Below are 17513 nucleotides of genomic sequence, written 5' to 3'. Positions count from 1 at the left end.
ATCCCGACGATCATGGTTGGACGGCCCAGGCAGACTGACTCGACTTTGATTACCCTGATGACGTGGAACGTGAGGGGACTAAATGACACGAGGAAATGTAGGCAAGTCTTCAACTATTTAGGCAGGCATGCAGTTGACATTGTGTTTCTACAGGAAACCCATTTAAACCCAACGGGGTCCCGGCTCCTGGCTAGGAGTTGGGGTTCACACCGCTTCTTCACAGATTTTAGCAGATACTCCAGGGGGGTGGCCATCTTGGTACATAAAAGACTACCCTTCATACCGCTCTCCACAGTAGCAGACCCGGAGGGCCGGTACCTGCTGGTGACGGGCTCCATCTTGCATCAAACGATCACACTGGTAAATGTGTACGGCCCCAATACTGATTCCCCCGGCTTCTTTCAGGAGCTCCAGGCGAAACTGACCGTGACAGCCACGGGCCACGTGCTTGCCGGGGGTGATTTTAATTTGCTCCTTAACCAGGCACGTGACGGCACCTCGACTGCTACCGACCCCAAAAAACACTCCAGACCAGTCCTGGTGGACATCTGTAATGACTACTCCCTCATAGATATAGAGGCCAGGATGCATGGGAAGACCCCGGAATACACACACCATTCTGGCTACCATAACACATGGACACGTCTAGACTACTAGCTACTATCACCCGGGGTGGCGTCTTGGGTGTCATCCCACACTACACTGCCGCGCACGCTGTCAGACCACTCACCGGTGGCGCTACAACTAGTCTTTCCACGTCCTGGCGGCTCTGAACGGCAATGGAGATTTCCCGGTAAAGCCCTGTCGGACACTGTCTTCACCGACACAATCCGCACCGCCATCATTGATTATTTTGAACTGAACACGGGGTCGGTCGACACACATGCAACCTTGTGGGAAGGGTTTAAGGCCACCATCAGGGGAGTATCCATCGCCACTCATGTGGGTGTCCTTCGTTCCATTCGGTCCACCCTGACACGCATAGAGAATGATATCCGACTTGCAGAAAATGAACAGCTGCGTAACCCCTCTGAGACGCTAGATGCGCGACGCCTTTCACTGCTGCTAGAGTTCCGCGAGGCGGCTGACAGGGAGCTCCATTTCCTTGCTACGCAATACTCAGCGCGTCAGTATGGGGAGGGAGACAGACCCGGGAGATTGCTGGCACACCTACTCCGCCCTCCAAGGCAGGCGCACTACATAACAGAAATAACATCACCGGAGGGGAGGACACTGCGCACTACCCCCGAAATATCCCACACATTCCTGTCCTATTACACTTCCCTCTACTCCTCAACGGCTGCCACAGACCTACGGGCCCAGGGCTCGTACCTCGGCGAAATTGCACTGGTCTTTTTGGAGCGGTATATGCAGGATTTCCTTGCCCACCCAATCACTGCTGACTCGGTGGTGGAGGCCATAGACGCTCTACGAGGCTCCGCTGCTCCAGGCCTCGACGGCTTTTCGGACGATTTTTACAAGGCCTTCAAGGAGGAATTGGTGCCGGAACTCCTAGAAGTATACTCCGAAGCGTTGGAGACGGGTATCTTGCCCCCCACATTCCGAGAGGCAGTGATCATTTTGCTCCCGAAACCCGACAAAGACCCAACACTTTGTGGCTCCTATAGGCCCCTTTCGCTGTTAAATACAGATTATAAAATCTTGGCAAAAATAGTGGCCACACGATTGGCCCTTTTAATGGAATATATCATATCCCCCGCGCAGTCAGGGTTTGTCCCCCATCGATCCACCTCGCTGAATCTACGTACCTTATTCGCGATACTCCATCGTGTAGACCCCAACATACCGGCAGCCGCAATACTCCTCGACGCCGAAAAGGCGTTTGATTCCTTGGAATGGCCCTTTTTCCTGTCGGTAATGAGACGTATGGGCATGCCGGAGTGCTTCATCTCCACCGTGGCATTGCTATACACCAAGCCCACGGCTCGAATACGCCTGAATGGCACCATCACGGAGTCATTCTCCCTGTCCAGGGGCACGAGACAGGGGTGTCCATTGTCCCCCCTACTATTCATATTGGCGATGGACTCCCTAGTCCGTCACTTCCAAGAAAAGCATAGTTTCCGAGGCCTACAATTTCGCACCGGCCTGTTGCTGGCATCCCTATATGCAGACGATCTAATCCTTTATGTCCGCACACCTGCTGACAACCTAGCACCGCTCTTAGAAGAAATTACGCGGTTTGGCACCTACTCGGGATTACGCGTGAATTGGCGCAAATCCCTCATTTTTCCGTTGACTCCCTCCCTTGGGACTGCGAATACCCTTTGGAATGGTGTGACGACTCGGTGAAATATTTAGGCATTCACGTTCACCTTAATACAGTAGACATCATTCGCCTCAACTATGGCAGGGCACTAGACTTTTTGGAAGATAACATTGATAAGTGGCTCCGGCTGCCGCTCTCTATGTTGGGGCGCATTGCTATAGTTAAGATGGTGGTGCTGCCCCGGTTTCTGTATTTATTTACTAACATCCCGGTGCCTCTCACGAAAATATTTTTTACACAGCTGCGAACGCTACTACTGCGGTTGATCTGGGGCAGCAGATCCCCTCGAGTTGCGTGGCATGTGCTGACCCTGCCCTACGAGAGAGGAGGCCTGGGGGTACCCGATTTTTACCTGTATTTTCTGGCCGCCCAGTGCTCCTTTGCATACCCCTGGTTCCACCCAGATGCGCGCATCCTTTTCCTAAGGCCCGAGGCAGATCTGGTTTTACCCCACCCATTGGCCACGCTGCTCCCGAAGGGTGTCCCGCGCGACCCCCAGGACATCCAAACGGTGTCATCCACATGTTGGGCGTGGGAGAAACTCAGAAGACTATTGAAACTAGATATCCTGTATTCCCCGCACCTCCCCCTCCCTAATGCACACTGGCTTCCAATCACCGGCGAACAGGTGGTACGCACTACCCTCTCCAAGTTCGGCCTCCACACGTTGGGGGATCTGTTCCCAGATGGCCACGCCTTCAGCTTGACGGAGGACCCCCGCCTCCAAGACCGCACTTTTATGGACTCATTTTTGCTGTCTCGGATGCGCTCCTTACTACGAGCAACATTCCCCACCTTCCCGCTGGCACCGGAGGAGGCCCCCCCCCTAACCACGGTCATACAACACTCCTCGGGGGCGCACATGGTTGCTATGATCTACAGACTCAGCATAGCTGCCACTCCCGCTGCAGATGCGAGGGTCCGCCTGGCATGGGAAACTGACTTGGGGAAACCGATCTCAGATGTAGAGTGGGCGCAGTGCTGCGCAGTGACTAAAACAGTATCATTGAACACACGACACAAACTCATCCATTTTAAGTTTCTGCGACGCCTGTACCACACCCCTGCTCTGGCCCACAGGATAGATCCCACGCGCTCCCCTGATTGCCCGAAATGTAAAACCACAGGTGCTGATTTTGCGCATCTCTCATGGACCTGCCCCAGACTGAGGGACTACTGGCTACAGGTACACACCACATTTGGTAAAGTATTGGGTATCCCGCTGACCCCGACGCCTGAAATTGCTTTGTTAGGCTTCGTAACGAACTTCCCTCTTGCGGTTCGGAGACTTGCTACATTAGGTTTCTTGCTGGCCAAACGGGAGGTAGCCTTGCTCTGGGGTTCCCCGAGGAGCCCGACAGTGAAGTCCTGGTTGAAGAGTTTGGCCTCCTGCAAGGTGAACTGTGAGGAATATTCCTCCACCATCCCTACGTCTTCTAGGCCCCGAGACATTTGGGGTCCTTACCGCACATACATTGCTAAGCTCACAGCAGAACGTCAGGAGCAATTGGACAATCACCTGTACCCCGAGGGAGTGGGCTCGTGTGTTTGGGTGTCAAAAGTACTGCACGGTCATGGCATGTCGACTGCACATGTCGGATGGGAATGATGTGGAACCTGGGGCTATTGGGAGGCTGGGTTGGGCCGACTGAGGATGTCAACATTCCCCCTTTTGCAGTTTAATTACTTTGTGTTTGCTTAGGCGCCGGGAACTGGGAGTCAAAAATGACCTGTACTGTATTCTGGTGTGTTTTCTTATCCACTGCTGATGGTGTATGTGTGATGCTCCTGAAAATGGTAAATAACGTTTAAAAAAAAAAAAAAAAAAAAAAAACTTTGCACGCAGAGGTGGTCAAGGAACAACATGCCTAATGCATACGCAAGAATCGTAGCCAGCGAGGGACAGCAGACCTCCATCCCTCTGTTCGCCTTCCAAATGGGCAACTTCTTTTGAAGGAACAAGTGCTGATGTAAAAAAAAATTATTGCCCTTTGGGAACTCTTCAGGGTGAGCAGTCGAGGCCTCCAACAGCTTCCCATTTGCAAATCAGTTACCATTTCATTTGAGGTGTCTGCAACTGTTCGATGATTTGCAACCACAATCGCGAATGTGCCTACTGACATACACCATTGAGAAGCACAGTAAGAACTAGCTGCTCCTTTCACACCTTCTCATAATAAATGATTCACAAAAACCCTTTTGTGAGTTGGAAAGTCCTTTCCAACTGCTGTGCACTCATCCAACTGTGAATTTTTCGGTCGAGCCTGAGCCAGCGCGCATGTGCTGCTCTGGTGATCTGCTGTAGTAGAGTATGGAAGAGAAGCCCCGTTCACTCTCCGCCCCAAATTTTTGATTGGCTTGTGTCTTTGTCCTTTGTAAATGCTGGCATCTGATTCCTTAATAGGCTGGTTAGTCACTCTTAGTACTGCCTTGTCTTCATTTGTAACCTCCCATGGCTTCTAGCCCCTTTACTTCGGTTGTTACATGGTACGTGTTATTTAGTGCTGTCAGCACTATTTGCTTTATTGAGTTTCTGGGGCAAGGATTGGCAAAGAGAAGGGCATACCGGGGTTACTTCATTCACATTGTCTTGTCCCTGTGCAAGGTACTCTGTCTACATCTTACAAATGCTTTTATTTAATGAAAATAAACTAGAGGGATATCTGTCGGCAACAATTCTGAGGGATAGCGCTGAGGAAAACAGATGTGCTTGGAAATGCTTGCATATTGGCATGATTTACGTGAATTCCCAAAAATGTAATACCCTGAAGAGAATAACCTATACTCTTATATATTTTTGTTCATTGGTTCCTTGGCATTTTAATGATATTTATAGTGCAACTTTTTGCTCAAAGGAAATGCTAGGTTGTCTACAGTTCTTGTGTTTTCAATCGGGTTTTTAGTACTGCACGTTTTTCAAATATGTCTCATCCAGACTTAGGATTGCAAAAGAGATTTACTCCAATTTCGATTTTAGTTACTTCTGAGAAACAGCACAACCATTTTATATGAGCCCAACATAATAGATAACATCATGGTGAATCATTAGGTGCATTTTGTTTTTTATTGTCCCCATGTTATATACATCTTTGCCCTACTTTCTCGCTTTTGACCTACTTTGCCCCATTTTCATGTTTGACACTTTTAAACGAAAATTCATAAATGACTAGCTCAGTGTTTGACAGTTTACATTTCATGTTTATTTTTCAATGTCTTTTTTAGATCGATCCTGGGCCGCACATGCGCAGCTCTGTGAGGCATGCTGTATTCGAGTATGTACTTGAAACCCCTCCCACTCTCCGACCATATTGGCTTTTGTAATTGTCCTTTGTAAATGCTGGCCTATGATATATTATCAGGCTTTCTCTTTGTTACGCCTCCCCAGCAGACATGTAGGATTTTGATGCATTGCCAGGTCTACCACTCGGCATAACAAAGTGACTTGATGCATTGCGCCACGACACAAAGTGATCAATATGCCCCTTAATGGTGCTGCAATCCCAATCCAGCTTTGAGCCATGGCAGCTCAAGCTACCGTGCAGTTTCCCAGAGTTTTGTGAAAGGGCTCTTTGGCATAAACTCGGCTCTCCTCCCATCCAGACAAGTGCATAGTTGAGATGTAGCCCAAGAGTACCAAACTTGTTGTACACTGCAAACATGCACACACCAGCCCAATGGCAGGCCATGCAGCAACACAAGTTACCAACAAGGCGGGCCTGTAGGCCCCCCGGGGGCACCCGCAGGCGCAGAAGCATGCTGTATTCGAGTATGTACTTGAAGCCCTGCCCACTCTCCGACCATATTGGCTTTTGTAATTGTCCTTTGTAAATGCTGGCTTATGATATATTATCAGGCTTGTTAGTCCCTCCTTAGTACCACCTTGCCACATATTTCCACTACACAAATTCACTCCACACAATTCCACCACACACCATGCCACAACTAACAATTCCAAGGCACATAAATCGACTCCACATAAATCCTCTCCAATCCAAAACACATGAGTAAAAGACATCCTCATTTACGCCAATACCTCTAACTCTCACAAATGCGAGAACAATGTGCATTGCAAATGCTTGTTAAATATAGGGTTTGCTATAGCAAACTGGTTTAGTGGACCTCACCCATATAGCCTAGATTTAGAACAAGGTGATAACAATAATTCTGTCAAATATCTGCAGCTAGCAAGCCCATAACACCGTCACCCAACCCTAGTATTTTTATTGCCTTAACAATTTATTGTACAGCAGCATTGACTTCTCCTGTTCAGCCAACAGGTCCTGGTGAGGTGCTGTGATAACTCTACCACTGATGGCACAGATCAGATAGATGATCTTGGAGGCCTGGTTTGCCGCCATCTTTGATGATGCTTGCACCATACAAAACTACCAAGACAAGGGTGACTGATTTTTACAAATAGGTCAATAGTGTCACAACATGCTTTGAATCACTCCCATCTTACTAGAGAGAATAAATAAGTGGGCACAACAAATGTATCTCTTCTTTTAAAGGACATTACCAGCCCCCATATTAGGCGGCAAAAATTCTGGCAGTCAACAAACTGCTCACCAAGGTGTCTCCTTGCACAGCAGGCATAGTCACACTTTGGGAGACAAACAATCATGGCAGAGAGCACAACACATGGTGGATTTTCCTAGCCCAGCCTTGTTAAAGATGTACATCTGTTGCATTACCAGATAGATATTGCACCAGCAAAACTCAAGTTTTTCAGCACTTTAGTGTCAGCAGGAGTGCATTCCAGATGTTTGCTCCTTGGATTGCAATCGGAAATCCCCTCTGTGGTTCCTTTACTGTATCGAGGGGCAGAAAGGTGTTGCTTGAAGTAGCTACTAGAAGGAGTTTAATAAAGCCTTTTATAACATGTATACATTAGCAGTCTGCAAAGCTGCAAAACTGCCTTGTTCACAAACTTTTAATGAAAATCTTTGTGGGGCCGAAGTTTACGGATTTGAAAATGGTTTCTTCAGCACACAATGGTGATGGTATAGCACCATTCCTGCTGATGTCGGGTGCCGAAAGGGCATCGGTGGACGAGTGACTCTTGGCGGCTATCCTTGTCAGTGCCCACTGCCATACCTAGCATGTCATGAGACCCACCTCTTCCCATTGCACTAACCCATTACGGGTCAGACCCCTCTTTCTTGCTGGGAGTGCTCCCTATTCTGATCTTCCTACTGCATGGTTCTCAGGACTATAGACTCCCCACATCTCAGACAAAGCCGCCTATTAACCTACCATATTCCCTTCCATAGCGTGGAAGCCTTTCCAAGCAATTTTCAGTTGCAGAAAATGCTGCTCTTGATAGGAGAAACGTTATGTGGTTAGAAAGCACCTCAGTGGTGCAAGCCATGTGATGGGAAACTTTGTCTCGGCAAAGTGAGAAGAATCTCCAAAAAGCTTTATTTATAAGGTTTGCTCTTCACTTTCCCCACTAGATAACTAGGACCAGATTTATGAGATTGTCATGCAGTGCAGCAAGTCACCTGGGAAATGGCAGAAATGTGCTGTATTTAAAAGAATACAGTGCAATTCTGCCTTTTCCCCTGCACTGGTGCCATTTTGGCTGCCTAGCAACAATGAAGTCACCCGTGCACCCTGGTATAAGGGTGCCTTTGTTGTAAAATGGATTATTTTTGTGCAGGAAGGGGCATCCTCCTGCACAGAAACGATCCTGAGGCATTTTCCTCCTTAAGTGTGCTGGGGAATGCAGCACACATAGAAAGAGGGAAAAATGAGAAGATATGAAGATATTTCTCTTTGTTACGCCTCCCCAGCCGACGTGTAGGATTTTGATGCATTGCCAGGTCTACCACTCAGCATAACAAGGTGACTTGATATATTGCGCCACGACACAAAGTGATCAATATGCCCCTTAATGGTGCTGCAATCTAGCTGCAATCCAGCTTTGAGCCACGGCGGCTCAAGCTACCGTGCAGTTTCCCAGAGTTTTGTGAAAGGGCTCTTTGGCATAAACCCGGCTGTCCTCCCGTCCAGACAAGTGCATAGTTGAGATGTAGCCCAAGAGTACCAAACTTGTTGTACACTGCAAACATGCACACACCAGCCCAATGGCAGCCCATGCAGCCACACAAGTTACCAAGGAGGCGGGCCTGTAGGCCCCCCGGGGGCACCCGCTGGCGCTGACGAAACCCCACCTCTGAGGCGGGATTTGAATTTGCTGCGAGGTGCGTGGGTTCTCTTTCCTTTCGAAGGCCTGCCTGCTCATGTCACAGCGCTTGCCGATGAAACCTGGCTTACAGAGGCATCTCCCAGTCATGTCACAGCGGAGGGACATTGCACCGGCGGGGCTGCAGCCACACGCCATGCACACCTGCTTCTCTGCGTCCCACCAGCAGTTCGGCTTCAGTGCAAAAAGGTGAAAGGAAAATAGAAAGAAGACATCAAAAGGAAAGAAGAGATAGAAAAGTAGAGATCGAAAATTTGGAAAAGGCAGAAAAAGTATCTAATTGCATAGAAATGCTAGGGCACATCTTAAACACACATTGAATAATTGCATTTACCCAATATTATATTAACATTATGTATATTACTTGAGGCAATGGTTGCTCGTAACTATTATTGTGCTGACACACTCCTAGCTCCACATATCTGTAATATTACATTTGATTAAATGAAATCCAATATATACCTGCGGGTTTCGTTATTACAGGCAGGCGAGGGGCGCGTTCCAGAGTACAACAATAAAATAAAATAAAATTAGCAGTAATGTATTTCCTTTCAAGTTTTCCAATACATTGTTTATTACTGTATCCAAAGTCAGGTCTTCTATTTGCGGATTGCCTAGCTGTAGTTATCTGTGTAATGCATTTCTTGATTGAGTTTTCTCTTTTAGAACTCCACTTCTGCAGCGAATTGTCTCACAATCCTCTGCCATTCTAATTTCTGTAGCTCCACAGCTATCCTAGGAGCATATTACCAAGGGCCTTATCGCCGCTTTAGCGGCAATTTTTCTCGCTAAAGCGGCGATAATTTTATCGCCCTATTACCTAGCTGTCGCTAACACCAGTTAGCGACAGCTAGTAGGAGATAGCGATCATCTTGGGGCCCACTTTGCATGTCAGCCATATTTATCGATAATGACATGCAAAGTGGGCGTGCCAAGATGTTCGCGACTTTAAACAGTCGCTAACATCGCTATCTCCTATTACCTACAAAGGCGTACTTTTGGAAATATTCGCGCTAGGCGCGAATATCTCCAAAAGATACCGCCTGCCCAGAGCAGTTCTTAGCCATGTTATCCAATGGTAGGTGGATAACATGGCTAAGAGCATTAGCTCGGTAATGAATGAATATCACTGACTTTTCAGCGATATTCATGCATTTCGGCCGATTTTTATCGCTTTTGAGATAAACCTAGATAATAGCAAGGTTTATCTGCGATAAAAATCGGCGGAGCTCGGCGATAATAATATTGCCGCTAACCGTGTTAAGCGATAATTATCGCTTAATCTTGGTAATATGCCCCCTAGTTTCTCTCAGATCTCTAGCTGCAGATTTTAAGATTTGTAAGTGGATTTTGTTGCACAGACTTAGCCGGGCATTGACTTTTGGCCGTGCTAAGAAGATTGATTTTCATTATATATTTTCCATCTGATTGTCTGAAAAGATACAAGTTTACAATGATATTAGAATCAGCTTAGGAGGTAAGGTAGATTTAGTAAAACAATGCTTAAGTCCTCGTCTTTTTAAATTAGCACAAGGAAAAATTACCTCTACTTTGGAATGTTGAATCTTCTCTATGTTGGGCGTACAACTGCAAAGCACCCCATCTTTGCAGCCCAGCATTATTCAATTTTTAACCGCATCACTGCGGCGGCTTTTCCCGCTGTGCGCGGCGGTTTTAAAAAACCTGCGGTTCATGACGAGCTCAGCTCATCATGAGCGCACGGCAGGTTACGCTCATGACGAGCTGAGCTCGTCATCTGCCTGGAAGGGGTTAAAGCTGGGCTGGACCGCTGACAGCAACGATGATAAGCTCAGACACTCACAAGCATAGACATTTAACTGAAATTGCATCACTGTAAGCACTATTACAAAGGGCAGGGTTGTTCAACATTGGTTTTGGAGGACTGGATCCATGCCATAACTTCGGCATAAAAACATAAGACACATTTTCATATGATCATCATGAACACCAGTAAAAATGTTGATAGTAGCTGCTTCATACTACATCATTTGCTCGTTCTAAACCCTGTAAATCACAGATGGTACTGTGGCCCAATTTTCTATTCAATGTCTAGAAAGAAGAAGGACAAAAGGATGTGTTTGCCCTGGTATCTGGGTTTGAAAGAGGCGACCTATAGGTCCCATCGAATATCAGCAGTGAGAGGTTAAAGAGCACGACCCTCTTAATAGCATGACGTATTTCGAGGTGGCATAACATTAGTCTTGGCGCCAAAGGAGTCGCATGGCATTTAATCCTGATGACATAACAGGAAGTGAATTCAATGAAAATATGAAAAGCAGAAAACGTACTCTAGTTATCGTACATATATCACCTGCAGCGTTCCCGTGATATGCTAAATGAACACCGAATGCAACTTGACATACCCAATTTCAACTAGAGAAGTACAATCACAAATGCAAGGCAAAACAAGTGTGGCCAGGAATAACCACTGATTTGCGTCTATGTGATATTCATGTGAAAACCAGCGAGCACAGTTTATTAATTTGCCCTTTTTGGCATGATATTCGGAGAATATATCTTCAATCCTTACTCAGAGAAGCAGGCTAATATTATATTTGCTGGTTATTTTTATTTTGGACGCAGAAAGCTTTAAAAAGGAGTTTATAGTTACCTTTTGATCGAGTTGTGACTAACAACTGATTGTTAGCTGTTGTAATTCAGGACAGGCTGATAACAAAGTGGTATTGTTTTATTGTGTTATGTACTGATACCTGCTTGTTGTCCCTAAAATGTTACTGTTATTAGTGAGAAATATTGTGCATATTTCCCCAGATGCTTGTATAGAGCCACATAACCTTCACGTCACTCCAATATGCACAGTTATAGCACAGTTTATTCCCCCCAACTTTCAAAGCTGTTCTGCAGAGAGTTGGCGATGGGGGACACTGAAGACATTGTGCCATGGTGAGACCTAAAGTGTTGGGGGCATATCAACAAGCAGCAGTGATAATTATCGCTGGCCGCCCTTAGCGTGAGGAATTTTATTGCCGGGAATCGCAGATAATTATCGCCATGCCAGTGCTGTATAACGAACGCATAGCGATATGGCGATAATTATTCCTGTGACAGTGATGTTTTCCATGGAACATCGCTGGTTTTCCAGCGATTTTCCATGGAAAATGGCGATATCCTTGTTCATAATCCATCACCCATTGGCTACAATTGTTTAGTCAAAGGAAAAGCAGGCTGAGGAAAGTAGCGATAACCAAGGTTAGCGCTACTTTTCTTATTGCTATGCTTGTTAGCGATTCCCTTGATAATTGGAGAAATTACGGTTAGCGACATTTCTCTAGTTATTTCGGGACAGAACGCCCACTTTGCATCTCATTAGAGATGCAAAGCTGGGCGTTCAGTAAACAGGCACTAAGGCTTGGATTCACGCGTTAGCGTGTCCGTGCTGATAGGGCGATAAAATGATCGCCGCTTTTCGTCCAAAAACGGACACTAAAGCGGCAATTTTATCACCTCGCTTTGCTGATATGCCCCTTGGTTCGTTGGAAGAGTCCACTGTGAGTGCTGATTAGATAAGAGAAGGAGGTTCTCCGCCTCTATTTGCCTGCTTCCATGTAGGAGTACAAAAAGCAGGGCCACTGCTGAAACAGAGAGGACAGGAGGCCTCTTTGACTAGACTCTGCCACCTGAGCCATAGCGCATGGTGTCGAGGCTCGGAATTGGACAGAAAATTGGCCCTGGTAGCAAAATAGAAGTAGTTCTCATTAGAGAATCAGACAGCTAAAAAAAAAAGTGGGCCTCATTTGCAAATCGTGGCAGTTTTGAATTTGTATATAGTCTCTGTATAGGTGTTTTTGCATGGTATGAGAGTCTATGCATTTCTGCTGGCTGCAGGCAATGCTTCTGGTAATATCAGGAAACTCAACCGTAGGGCCCTAGCCCCATACAATAAAACAGTATCCTACATGGGCAAAAAAAAGCCCACATACTGTGTCCCACTAGGACACATGGCACTGCCAGATTATACTATAGGCCAGTCCGACTCTGACGCAATTCTGGAATTCAGAGCAGCGTGTGCGGTCTGCACTGATGATATTATCTCCTGGCAGAGGCAGGTATCATTAGGGTACTTTTGCTGAAGGAAAAGTCGATGATTTATATGTGTTGAAAATGTAATTAGATCAGTGCTCTAGGAAGGACGAGTCACCAGTGTGTGTGTGTGGGGGGGACCAGAGACAGCAAGGAGCAATACTAGATTGTAAGCTGTTAATTTTTGTGATCCCAAGTCGTCAGCGTCTGAAGATCCTTGGTGAACTTGGTTTTATGGTTGAGGAATAATCGTGCATAGGGACTACGAAATGGGTCTGTCCATGGGCGTCCGCAGAAATTTTTCCAGGGGGGGGCAACATTTTTACTTCATCACCATCCTCCGACATAATTGAGCACAAGTATTAAATAAACAAATAAAAAATCTAATAAGACAAACGAGCTTAAATAACAAAAGAAACCCGTGGGGTGGGAGAAATATCATGTAAGGCTCCACAGCAGATTACCTGGCAACCACAAGGAAACAGAGGAAAAAATAAACAAGCAATGGCATAGCCAATAGGTCTCGCCTTTGGGACCTTATAAGTGTTTAGCCATGCAACACTTGATGTTGTTGCACCAAGGATATTGTACTGGACAACTAAACACTTATAAGGTCCCAAAGGGGAGACCTATTGGCTATGTCAATGCTGTTTTTTTTTTTAAATGACAAGCAGTGCTATAGGGCTCCGGCTGCCACTTAGTCCACCACATCCCACGTAGATGCTGCAGCCATCTTTGAATGGTTTTAAAGCCAATTTAAAAGCTGTCACCGGTGTATGTTAATCCCCATCTCAACTGTGAGACTGCTCTCCTGCTTCCCAATTCTATTAAATACAAATTATGTAAAAAGAGCATCCCATTCTGAGCTACACAGCTCATCCTACCCACGTTTCATGCGCAGATTTGAAATACTGATGGTTTGGGCTTCCCGGAATTCAACTGGTTGAGAGGTGGGCAGGTGTAGAGAGGTAGAGAGAGAGAGGTGTAGAGAGGTAGAGAGACAGAGGTAGAGAGAGAGGTAGAGGGAGAGGTAGAGAGAGAGAGGTAGAGGTAGGTAGAGAGAGGTAGAGGTAGGGAGAGAGAGATAGGTAGAGAGAGAGGTAGAGAGAGAGGTAGAGGTGTAAAGGTAGAGAGAAAGAGGGAGGGGTAGAGAGAGAGAGAGAGGTAGAGGAGGAGAGGTAGAGAAAGAGGTCGAGAGGTGGAGGTAGAGAGAGAGTGGTAGAGGGAGAGGTAGAGAGGTAAAGAGGTAAAGAGGTAGAGAGAGAGAGGTAGAGAGAGAGGTAGAGAGGGAGAGGAAGGGAGAGAGGAAGAGAGAAAGGTAGAGAGAGAGGTAGAGAGAGGTAGAGGTAGGGAGAGAGAGAGGTAGAGAGAGAGAGGTAGAGAGAGGTAAAGGTAGAGAGGTAGAGAGGTAGAGAGAGAGAGAGAGAGAGAGGTAGAGAGGTAGAGAGAGAGAGGTAGAGAGAGAGAGGTAGCGAGAGAGAGGTAGAGAGAGAGGTAGAGAGAGAGTGGAAGAGAGAGTGGAAGAGAGAGAGGTAGAGAGAGAGGTAGAGAGAGAGAGGTAGAGAGAGAGAGAGGTAGAGAGGTAGAGGTAGAGGTAAGGAGAGAGAGGGGTAGAGGGAGAGGTAGAGAGGGAGAGAGAGGTAAAGAGGTAGAGAGAGGTAGAGAGAGAGGGAGGAAGAGAGAGAGGTAGAGATGGGTAGAGAGGGGTAGAGAGAGGTAGAGAGAGAGGTAGAGAAAGAAGTAGAGAGAGGGGTAGAGAGAGGAGAGGAAGAGAGAGAGGCAGAGAGAGAGGTAGAGAGAGAGGTAGAGGGAGGTAGAGGTAGAGATGTAAAGGTAGAGAGAGAGTGGTAGAGGGAGAGGGAGAGAGGGAGAGAGAGGTAAAGAGGTAGAGAGAGGTATAGAGAGAGGTAGAGAGAGAGGTAGAGAGAGAGGAAGAGAGAGGTAGAACGAGTGGTAGACAGAGAGGTAGAGAGGGGTAGAGAGGGGTAGAGAGAGGTAGAGAGAGAGCGTGAGAGAGCGGTAGAGAGAGAGAGGGAGAGAGAGGTAGGGAGAGAGAGAGGTAGAGAGAGAGGTAGAGAGAGAGAGGTAGAGGTAGAGAGATGTTGAGAGGTAGAGAGAGAGAGAGGTAGAGAGAGAGGTAGAGAGAGAGAGAGAGCGCTAGAGAGAGAGGGAGGTAGAGAGAGAGAGGTAGGGAGAGAGAGAGGTAGAGAGAGAGAGAGGTAGAGAGAGAGGTAGAGGTAGAGGTAGAGGTAGAGAGAGAGAGAGAGGTAGAGAGAGAGAGAGGTAGAGAGAGAGAGGTAGAGAGAGAGAGGTAGAGATAGGTAGAGAGAGAGGAAGAGAGGGGTAGAGAGGGGTAGAGAGGGAGGTAGAGAAAGAAGTAGAGAGAGAGGTAGAGAGAGAGGGGTAGAGGTAGAGGTAGGGAGAGAGAGAGGTAGAGAGAGAGAGGAAGAGAGAGAGGTAGAGAGGTAGAGAGAGAGAGGAAGATAGAGAGGCAGAGAGAGAGGTAGAGAGGGGTAGAGAGGTAGAGAGAGAGAGAGAGAGGTAGAGAGAGAGGTAGAGGCAGGGAGAGAGAGAGGTAGAGAGAGAGAGGTAGAGGTAGAGATGTAAAGGTAGAGAGAGAGTGGTAGAGGGAGAGGTAGAGAGGGAGAGAGAGGTAAAGAGGTAGAGAGAGGTAGAGAGAGAGGTGGAGAGAGAGAGGTAGATAGAGAGAGGAAGAGAGAGGTAGAGAGGGGTAGAGAGAGAGGTAGAGAGAGAGGTAGAGAGAGAGAGCGGTAGAGAGAGAGAGAGAGAGAGAGAGAGGGAGAGAGAGAGCGGTAGGGAGAGAGAGAGGTAGAGAGGTAGAGAGAGGTAGAGAGAGAGAGGTGAAGAGAGAGAGGTGGAGAGAGAGAGGTGGAGAGAGAGAGGTGGAGAGAGAGAGGTAGAGCGAGAGGTAGAGAGTGGGAGGTAGAGCGAGAGCGGTAGAGAGTGAGAGGTAGAGAGAGAGCGGTAGAGAGTGAGAGGTAGAGAGAGAGAGGTAGAGAGACAGGTAGAGAGAGAGAGGTAGAGAGAGAGGTAGAGAGAGAGAGGTAGAGAGAGAGAGGAAGAGAGAGAGTTAGAAAGAGAGGTAGAGAGGGGTAGAGAGAGAGAGAGAGCGCGGTAGAGAGAGAGGAAGAGAGAGAGAGGTAGAGAGAGAGAGGTAGAGAAAGAGAGGTAGAGAGAAAGAGGTAGAGGTAGAGAGGTGTAGAGAGGTGTAGAGAGGTAGAGAGAGAGAGGTAGAGAGAGAGAGGTAGAGAGAGAGAGGTAGAGAGAGAGGTATGGAGAGAGAGGTAGAGAGAGAGGTAGAGAGAGAGAGAGAGCGGTAGAGAGAGAGAGGGAGGTAGAGAGAGAGAGGTAGAGAGCTGTAGAGAGGTAGAGAGAGGTAGAGAGAGAGAGGTAGAGAGAGGTGGAGAGAGAGAGGTGGAGAGAGAGAGGTGGAGAGAGAGAGGTAGAGCAAGAGGTAGAGAGAGAGGTAGAGAGAGAGATAGAGAGAGAGAGGTAGAGAGGGAGAGGTAGAGAGGGAGAGAGAGGTAGAGAGACAGGTAGAGGTAGAGAGGTAGAGTGAGAGGTAGAGAGAGAGGTAGAGAGAGAGGTAGAGAGAGAGAGGTAAAGAGAGAGAGGTAGAGAGAGAGAGGTGTAGAGAGAATGACGTAGAGAGGTAGGTAGAGATAGAGAGGTAAAGAGAGAGACGTAGAGAGAGAGGTAGAGAGAGGTAGAACCACGTTGAGAGAGAGGTAGAGAGGTAGAGAGACGTAGAGAGAGAGGTAGAGAAGTAAGAGAGGTAGAGAGAGGTAGAGAGGTAGAGAGAGAGGTAGAGAGGTAGATTGGAGAACCTAGCATTTCCAGAGCATTAAAGGCACTACTCATTTGTAACGTCATTCCTTTCACTGCACATCCTGCTTTATCTAAATAACTAGACCCCTTATATACAAAAGGATGTTGTGGTCATAAAGCTTACAATTTGCAGCATCACAGTGGTTGCTACTGATGGTTTTTACCCCTTCCTAGGGCCTCTGCTTCAAGCTGTGGGAGCAGCCAGGCCCGGACCTTCTCTCTTGCCCCTCAGCAGCAGTTTTACCGCTCATCAAGCAGGACCGTCATTGCAAGCGCTTTCTCACGCTTTTAAAATTGACGGCCCTGCAGACAAACACCACTGTCTGTGGGGGCTGTCAATAGTGAGGGACCGGTGTTCCAGGGGGGGGCAAGTGCCCCCCCTTGCCCTCCCCTGCGGACGCCCATGGGTCTGTCACAGACTGTGTTTTCCAGTCACTTGGAAGCAGGAGTGGGACTGGAAACGCTCCTGGCATCAGCACTGTTCCGTCACGTGCTTTGTAGCCCAGGCTCAGGCTGCCTAATCACAGAGAAATGGGACTTGTAATTACGAGACAGAAATTCAACATGGCTCCCTTTGGAGCGACACTGTGATTTAGCATTTTAGTAAAAATAGAAGAAAGCCTCCGGGATTCCATATTTTAAGAGAAAACTAAAAGCCCCGCCTGTCTTGGCAAAATCAATAATTTTTTATCATTTCAAAACAGATTTGCAAATAAATTGCGCCTTGGAAGGGGAAAGCGGGAATATATGGGTGTCCACCACATGATTTTGTGGAAGACCATGCCAATTACGAGCTGTAAAATACTGACAAATAGTTATGACAGCCACGTGCTCTTAACAGAAAGAGAAGGCAGGTACGTCACACCAGGGGACCTGTACAATGCAACCTATGCAATAGTGTGGGGTGTTGTTGATAGCACTGAAATGCTGCTGACAGCACTTTAAAGGAGTAACAGATTTAAAGAAAGCTTTTCTAAATATATAGTAAGTGGAACGTGTTTATAATGCTTCCTAAAAGGGGGCAAAGTAGTATTACTCTTTGATGGGTGCATGTTTTACCCACTGATAATCTAAAAACTGCAGTGGTGAAAGTGGGAATCATAT

The 17513-nt window shown here is 47.2% G+C and overlaps 1 protein-coding gene across 7 annotated transcripts in view; it reads right to left on the bottom strand.

Annotated features, from left to right (window-relative positions):
- Positions 1-17513, bottom strand: part of LAMA2 (laminin subunit alpha 2) — a 3430794-nt gene that overhangs the window by 1588166 nt on the left and 1825115 nt on the right. For 4 of the 7 annotated variants that reach the window (XM_078648915.1, XM_078648917.1, XM_078648918.1 and 1 more), the window contains one exon: positions 8409-8672. The exons of the other annotated variants lie outside the window; for them this stretch is intronic. In XM_078648915.1, coding sequence (XP_078505041.1) covers positions 8409-8672 — 264 coding nt within the window. The remainder of the gene's footprint in view (positions 1-8408; positions 8673-17513) is intronic. 7 annotated transcript variants of the gene reach the window in all.

Source organism: Lissotriton helveticus, chromosome 6, assembly GCF_964261635.1.
Source record: "Lissotriton helveticus chromosome 6, aLisHel1.1, whole genome shotgun sequence".
Lineage (NCBI taxonomy): Eukaryota > Metazoa > Chordata > Amphibia > Caudata > Salamandridae > Lissotriton > Lissotriton helveticus.
Note: the sequence above shows the minus strand (reverse complement) of the source record. Positions and strands in the feature narration are given on the sequence as shown.